The sequence below is a fragment of the Geospiza fortis genome, unplaced genomic scaffold, assembly GCF_000277835.1.
Source record: "Geospiza fortis unplaced genomic scaffold, GeoFor_1.0 scaffold54, whole genome shotgun sequence".
Classification (NCBI taxonomy): Eukaryota; Metazoa; Chordata; class Aves; order Passeriformes; family Thraupidae; genus Geospiza; species Geospiza fortis.
The window spans coordinates 837,156-845,711 of record NW_005054301.1 but is presented as its reverse complement, the minus strand read 5'-3'; the positions used below and the strand labels follow the sequence as shown (position 1 = coordinate 845,711).

General features: G+C 40.1%; 1 protein-coding gene across 2 annotated transcripts in view; it reads right to left on the bottom strand.

Annotated features, from left to right (window-relative positions):
* Positions 1-19: 19 nt before the first annotated feature.
* Positions 20-8,556, bottom strand: part of PTPN21 (protein tyrosine phosphatase non-receptor type 21) — a 41,932-nt gene continuing 33,395 nt past the window's right edge. The window contains exons 15-19 of one of the 2 annotated variants that reach the window (XM_031065582.1): positions 8,158-8,379; positions 6,885-7,013; positions 6,331-6,565; positions 5,516-5,676; positions 20-4,555 (exon numbers count right to left, since the gene is read on the bottom strand). In XM_031065582.1, coding sequence (XP_030921442.1) covers positions 4,427-4,555; positions 5,516-5,676; positions 6,331-6,565; positions 6,885-7,013; positions 8,158-8,379 — 876 coding nt within the window. In that variant the 3' untranslated portion in view covers positions 20-4,426. The remainder of the gene's footprint in view (positions 4,556-5,515; positions 5,677-6,330; positions 6,566-6,884; positions 7,014-8,157; positions 8,380-8,556) is intronic. The other variant, XM_031065588.1, reaches the window with a different exon arrangement.

The window sequence follows — 8,556 nt, the reverse complement described above, 5'->3', positions numbered from 1 at the left end:
TCCTGCTGCTTTTTTTTGGTTAATTCTTGTAATCTGTATTAAAACTTAAAGCAGAGGTGCATATTCATGCTTCAAGGGCTCAAGCTTTCACTGGCAGTAAGCCCATGCTAATTCCCACAGTATCATGAAGAACTGCAGGAATTTTGCATCTTGCAGGGCTGGACTCTGGCTTTCCACAACTTTGCACTATCAGGAAAAAACCCAACCCTAAACACTAAAGCACTGAGTTCTTAGCAACTGAAGCATTGATTCTTTCAAATTGATAATTTGAACTATTGAAATAGAGTGATGGGTTCACTGTTTTTAAATCCCAGGGATTTAGTAATGCTATTGATATTAAAACTGAGGTTTCATTACACAGCTATGATAAACAATCCTGCAGTTTCCAAGTTTGGTCCAGAAGCCATTGAAATCTATGAGCCACTCAACTTTAACAGCTGCTCCAACACAAAACATGCAGCAGCAGCAGCTGGAGCAGCAGCCTCAGTCTTACTTATTACAGTTAAAGGAGCCATTTTGGAGAAAATTGCTCCAAGTGTTGCCCACTTCAAAAACAGATACACAGGATTACAAGAGAAGCCAAATGTGAAATGTCAAGAATCTTTTCCACTTTAGTAAAAATTTATTTTACTTTTATTTGTATTTTACTTTTTTTTCTAAATGTTGGTGATAACTTAGAGCAGCTTTTCATCCATAGAAATACAGGAACATTGCCTTGGTCACCTTCTTTGAATTAAATGTATTTCTACATATAAACTGTAGCATCCTGCACCTTGTGTGAAAGGTATTCCAGTGAGTGAAACATAAGGCATAAAACTTTTCCTGCTCTTCCTGGGGGGAAGCAGAAAAGGGGAGCACTGCTGTGCAGGCTGCAGAGGCTGTGCAAAACCCCCCTGTGCACCTCAGAGCTCCTCCCTCACCAAACAGGGCCAGGAGGGACAGCAGCCAACCCAACTAAGTCAGTGGCATCTTTGTAATGGACAGGGCTCTGACAGCTTCTTAGAGAAGAGGTTTTAGCCCAAGACTACAAAGATTCACTGGCCAAAAAAATCTCTCATCAGAGCAACCAAGAAAGAAACCAAATATGCAGATGTCCTTACTACAGTTTGTATGTTCTTCTCCTGTCACTTCATATAATTTGATCCTAGAAAGCATCTTCTATCTAGTCAACAAAAGACCATCAAATCTGTCTATTGACAGTATATAGCACCTTTATTTGTCCCTGAGAGCTCTGACATCCCTAGAGATCAGAATCATCTTTGCCATTTGCTGCAAGAATTCTTCATACAACTTTTCTTACTAAACAAACTCTGTTCAAATCTTGCATAATCATCTGATTTCATCCCCATAAAAACAGATACACATTTGGCAAAATTGGACAGGCTTTTAGAGAAATGTTCAGTTTTTTGACAAATAAATCCACCTCTGACTCACAGTGTGACTGGATTTGGACAGTGGATATCGTTATGACATCCAAAACTTCATGAAGCACCCAGCACAACTACATGTAAAAATGCATCCCTTTTCAAGGCTCAGAACAAAAGTGCTAAAAACTGAATTGTCTTTTATAAGTTAACTGGAAATCTAAACAATGGTTTAAAAAATAATGTTTTTCAAGAAGGTTGTGAAGTTTAATTTCATTTGGTATCTAGAAGAGAAACTGCTCATTTTCAATGCCCACTCAGAGCCATATGCTTACAAACAAAAGCAATCCTACAGTGTTCAGTAGAAAAACTCACATAAAGTCAAGTCTAATAAGGTCAAGTCTATCACTGCAAAAACAGACTGCTGATGGACAGAACTGGAAGCTGATGGGGAGGAGGTAGCAGTGATGCACTGAAAAAACCAAGACTGTGACTACCAGATTTGAGCAGAACCACCGCTAAAAGTGAACACAGCTTCTTTTAGCTAAACAGAAAAATAAGCCAAAAGACACACATTTCCTCACCCACCTGAGATAATCCCAAAAATACTGGATTAAATTGCTTGTTATTACGGTTCCTTTTAATGCCTCACAGCTGATGTTCTGTCTCAGAAACTGCTGCTTGAGGTTCTGGCTGTCCATTATGACATTAGAACTGCATCTATCAGGTTATGAAGAGCACAGTGCAAAGTTAAGAAATGGAAATGGTACAAGCTACATTTTAGAGCCTGCCCTCCCACTCCATAACAGTTCTGTAGATAGAAGTGAACTGTGGCAAAAATTAACAATGTTTTTAAAACCGAGCATGATAAAAATAGCTAAGTATGTTTGCTTCTTTCAATACTTCTGTCAACACAGATATGTCAGACTGGTATGTTTGCAAGGTTTATGTATAAAGAATCTATCTTCAGCAACTCTGGTTTCCTCTGGACTTCCAGTTTTATGTTTGGCAATTAACAATTCCTAGGCATTTTATATAAGAACAACATTTCTTTTCCCTAATCTGAAATATTCAATCTAACTTATACTGAGAGTACAACAAATCAGACTGCTTCCAAGCAGACCTGAAAACACCAGATCAATATGGTGTACCTAGAAGTAATATCTTTTGTATAAAATGACATACTGTCTCAGTGCCATTTGGACCATACGTTTAACTTCATGGAAGCAGCTTATTACAATTACAAAGGAAATTGAGGCAACCTATTTATAATTCTTAATTCATGTTCTGGGACACAACTATTGTTTTGAAGGAGGTTTAATAGTTTCCAAACCCTTGTTAGAGCTCAGAAAAATAACAATTTCAGCACTAATAAACCTGACTTTTCATTTCATTTTATTTCACTAAGCAGGTATCAAGGGAAATGTACACTTAACCATGCCTGCAGACTGGTCTACTATACAGGGATTTTTAATTAAACCAGATATCAAAAAAATATTGCTCAATTTGGAATAGGGATTTTCAACTCAGCATCTCAAAACACTTTGAAAGGCAGCTAAAACCACACTGTCCCCACTGAAAACCACAGAGGATTATTTAGGGAGATCATCATTTGACCAGTAGGTCGTACCTGCCTACTTTAGGTCCATGCCACAGCCACTGACTCAGCCACTTACACAGCTACTAAATTACCCCCATCTCCACTGCGTCCTCTAAGAGCTCTTTCTCTGCAATTTCTCAAATATTCCTCATTGCAACGCTGCACAGCATTAGCAAAATTTGCTCTAGCACTAACAGAATAATCTGGAGGATTCTACAGAAACTTCCAGTACTTCACTGGCGTTCTTGGCTGGGAATATTAACGTTTTTTAAGGTCATCTTTGCACTGTGTAAACCAGCAATCATAGCTGCCACACCTCCTCCATTACGCTTCAGACAATCATTTCCACTTCACCACTCTGCACCTTCCTACTCCCATTTTGGTTCTCTCACTTCATCAATTTAAAAAGCTCTTCTTAAAATAACAGGTTAGTAATGGTATATTACCAAACGAAACAATGCATGATTATAGTCTCTATATTTAGCTACATAAATAACAGAGCAAAAAAGTGCTTAAAACATTTGCATCCACTTTGATTTCAGCCAGTAAAAAACTGTCCTCTAAATATATGAATAATACTGAATATGTACTTTCTCTCATCCATTTGTTTCCAATAACCTCACAGATACTTAAAATATTTTTCCCCTGCCCATTGCAGGTAAACATGCCTCCTCTCAAATGAAAGTTATCAACAGTTACCATTATCTTTCACTTGTCTGTTCTATTACATGGCACTACAGCTAACTACCAACAGCTTCCCTAGGACTTTCTGCATGATTTTTGAAAAGTTGGTTCAAACATTGTCAGTCTTCTCCTCTGAAAAAATTGTTATCTTTAAAAAGTTTTCTGTTGTGGTGCTCGTTTTCTTTTAAATTTTTTAATCCCAAATATAAAAATAACTGTTCTTAAAGCAACAGCTTAAAATATCTAAGAGCTGCTCATTTTGCTAAATAAGCCAGAGGAAACCAAATGTTCGTTTAAAAAAATATAGATGTATTGTTCTAAATATGAAATTGAAAGCAGAATCAAACTGCTTAGGACCTTGACATTCCCAAGGGGCAGGTTTCTGATCCCATGTGCACCTACAGATTTTAGCTTTTGCACAGTCAACAATTATGTTTCAAAACATAATGCCAGCAAAATTGTACTATATACCTGCATTCCATAAGATACTTATTTTTGCTCAGAGTAACACCACCCTAAAGAACATGTGCACCCTAAGACCAGTACAAGTAAAATAATTCCTTAATGTGACTGTGGCTGAACGTGGGAAGAATTCAGTCCAGCAAAGATCTTGCTGTGCAGGGACTGTTACACTGACTCACATTTAACAGTCCCATGGCAGCCCGAAATGGTAACTCTGGGATTCATCAAATGAGGAGAACACCAGTGAGAGCAGGTCTGGACAACTCCAATTTTCTTTCTGTAAACTCTTGCAGAGTCTCTTAGGAAGTGGCAGAGGTTAGATTAGTCTGGAGCTTTTGAGAAACTGAATGAGAACTCCATAGACGAAAGTGTACTGTGAAAGAGTCTGCACCATCATCATTCTCTGCTGCCTCAACATATCCAGCACTCGTGGGATGTCCAGCATCTGCAAGAAGGGAACAAAACATTACAAGTGACTGGTGAGCAGGGAAACTGGCTTACATGCTCCCAGCAGGAGGTTCAGAGACCTTAGTCATCTAAGGACAGAGTCAGCTGTTCTGATTTCAGCTCTGACAATTCATTGCTCCTGCCTGCAGTATGGACTGCACCACACCACTGACCATCTGGGAAATAAGCATATCGGGAAAGTTACCTGTCTCATGGGGTATTGGTCTTCACAAATCTAATGGCTGAAAAAGTCTGTTACAGCGTTAGGAGAGGGACAACGAAATAATTGGTTTGTTGAGTTTCAGTTGACATATTATATTATTAATAAATATTTTACAGCCATTCACCTCTGGCTAGAAGTTGATAGGACTGATTTTATTCTATTAAACTACCACGTTGTCCACTACTGAGACTGATACTGCAAATACACTGCACCTAGGAACAAAATAATAACAAGTACAGAGACTGGCTACAAAGCATGTTCTCGAATATTATCAATTCTAATAAAGGCAAGGAGCAGTAAAGTCAGGATGAAGTCCTGAAATTTGCTCAGTGGCTTAGGGCATACTTTGCTCCACTCAATGACTCAACATCTTAGGGAGTCAGGAATCCAAATAAGCATTCCAGCGCCTGGTGTGCCTGTGGGCAGCTCTAGAAGACTATTAACTTCTGTTGAATTTCAAGCACAGTTGTAAGGCCTCTCCCAACAGGTGCTCAGATGAACAGCCATAACACATTGTAGGCAGGTTATTGCCCCTTCCAGTACCTAACATGATTTAAAGCACAAGGAAGAAGAGGAGCTCGCACTCGCCTCATTGTGTTCCAAGCAGGTGATCATGATCTCTGCCAGTATGAACAGCCACGGACAGCCACGGACAGCCGTAACACATTGTAGGCTGGTTATTGCCCTTCCCAGTGCCTAACATGATTTGAAGCACAAGGAAGAAGAGGAGCTCACCTCATTGTGTTCCAAGCAGGCGATCATGATCTCTGCCAGGATGACCACCCCAGTGCGCCCCACGCCAGCGCTGCAGTGCACCAGCAGCGGGGGGTTGGAGCTCCTGGGCTCTGCCGTGCTGTTGGTGTGGCGCCGCACCGACTGGATCTCCTCCAGGTACGCTGCCATGTTCAACAGGACACAAATCAGTCATTTAGGAGATGAAGCCACATAAGCTATGCTATTATGCTGTATGACAGCCAGAGAGTAGTAATTTTACAACGGACATGCCACAGAGAAAGGATACATTGTACAAATCACAAACCCTCTCCCCAGTTCTAACATCAGCCATTTGAAGATGCACAAAATGAAGACTGCAACACCATAGAAGTAGGAGCCCATTGTGAGTTATATCTGCCCCATTTTTTAGCTGCATTCTTGTCACATTAGATGAAGTCATACCCCAACCACAGCAATATAGATCTACAAGGATCATCTAGCTTTTGTAAGGATTTCCTTGCCTTGTTCTCCTATTCCTACTAAAGACAGCTACAGCTGCAACATACTCAAATGCATAGTATGCAGTGCAATTATGTTTTATTCTATATGGACTTCTGATAAATTATTTGCTTTAGACAGAAGGAGTCACTTTAATAAATTGGTATATTCCTGCAAAAAATATAATTCAGTATCTCTTGCTGGTGTGAAGAAACCTCTTACAGTGGGACGCTTGGCTTACTTGTCCGAAGTTACTTCATATATAGCAGTCATTTCAGAAGGTATTAATAGAACACCACAGACCACACCCCAAAACAAAGCTATTAAATACAACTTACATAAAAATCCCTTTAAATCTTCTGGACAGCCATGCTCTGGCCAGTCAGAATACTGCAAATGCCAAACCGTTCTCTCCTGTCCTGTGAGAAGATGTTTAATCTTCAACCCTGTCGTTGCGTAGCAGCCTGAGTCGGTGCGGAATCGTGTGGTAATCTTAAATCTTCCATACGTCACAGTGTTGTGTCTTGAACCAAGACGTGGCCAGTATCTGAAGCTTTTTTCTCTCCCACTTTCCTTAAAAGTAGAACAAGAAACCTTGCTTAACAAGAAACCTAAGAACATTCATACAACTAATGTTCCTGTAGTAACAACTGTATTTCTCCTCCACTAAGCAGTACTAGCATGTTACAGCCTCTTACTGGGAAAACCAACTTTCCAGCAGAAAGAGTTTGCAAATTGATTTTTCTGCCAAAGGAATCAAGACAGAAAGGGGTCACTAGAAACTTATCTTCAATCGGTCTAGATGTTGGAGCAAACATCCCCCTCCTCTAACAGATTATTTAAAAAATCATTGTGGAATTTCTGGGAGAAACCTGACTCAATTTATACTCACTTCCTCTGCCGTCACCATAGCTATGATGGCAATCCCTTGTTCCCAGATCATCTGCCAGAAATCCTGACATGTGTTTTGCAAAGGGCCCTGAGTGGCAATGTAATCCCACTCTATGCCACCAACAGAGATCTGTAAAAACAAAGACATTAGATTAGTAATTATTGAAAACCCTCTCCCCAGTTCTAACGTCACCCATTTGAAGATGCACAAAATAAAAAAAGACTTCAACATCACAGAAGTTGGAGCCCATTGTGAGTTATACCTGCCCCATTTTTTAGCTGCATGTTGTCACATCAGATGCAGAAGAGACACAATTGTACAGGTTCATAGCTAAATAAATGTATTTTATATCACAAGCTTCATGCAAAACTGAGAAAATAAAATTGTATTTCTCTTTTGTGAATTTAAGGTATTTTAGCAAATTCAGGTTTAGAGAAGCTTTCATACTCTGGTGCTGTAAATATTATTACAGTACTAGCTGTTATTTCCTGAAAAAAATTATCTTGCTTGAGGAGGGTCAACATTTGTGAATGAAGCAGAGAAACTATGATGCCATGTCAGTATACAAACAGATTTATTTAAAAAAGACAGTAACACAAGCCCTGCTTTGACAATCTCAACTCTTTTCAGAAAAAGCAACTGTAGTTGTGCTTAGAGCAGATAAATGTACTGAAAAATGAGCTGCCTTCAAGGTTCTTGAAGACACCCTTCAAATTCTTTTAAATAGAGCTTAAAGAGTTAAGGATGGGGAAAGACGGCAGCTGAAGGTATTGAAAAAGCCAGTTTCCCCCTGGCTCTGGCTCTGGCTCTAACCATCCAAAAAATCTTAGGCTAGGAGCTAGCTTACTGCCCATTGTGAATACAGTCTGAGAGCACAAAAAAGGAAAAAACAATGATTGTCACTGCAGCTCAAAAATATCACAGTCATTGCAGAGATCCCAGTTTGCTTTAAACCTATTTGCCTCCTTAGCTCTGGGCAGAATGGAGATGCCTTCTGTTAGCAGCAATCCCCAGAGAAGGAACACAGAAAAGCGACAGTAGATCAAATCAACACAGAATCAAAATGCAGAAGATCCCTCCAATAATCAACCCTCCATAATTCTAGGTGATTAGGAAAACAGGTTCCTGCTTTCCCCAAAGAAACCCTGGAGAAGAAAAGAAAAAGAGAGATGGAGGAATCGTCACTGATCTCACCAAACCAAAAACTGATAGTCAGATGCATTTTCAGTTGCACATGAACTGGGAAATTTTTTTCCAAGAGCATTTTTCTCACCTTGATATGGGATGCATTGATGTAACCCGTGTTGTTTTCTTTGGTTGGGACCAGCTCCACCCTGGTATCATCATAGGGAAGGACGTCCTGGAAGCGGTTCCTCTCGGCGTTCTCGGGCAGCCGGGCTATGGAGCACTCCCCATCCAGCAGCCTCTTCTTCTGGATGCGCTCGTACTCCGTGAACACCATCCCCTGCTCCAGCCGCTGCTCCAGGGCTCTGCACTGCAACACAGCACACAGACATGCAAGGTCACGCTCTGAGGGGAGTCTGTTTATACAGAGAACTCATGAAATATAAAATGGGTGCGTTTTCTTCTCCTCCATACTTCTGCAATGCTTTTTCAGCTATTAATGTTTCCACAAGCATACCAGAATAAAATAGAGGCAACCCTAACCAGC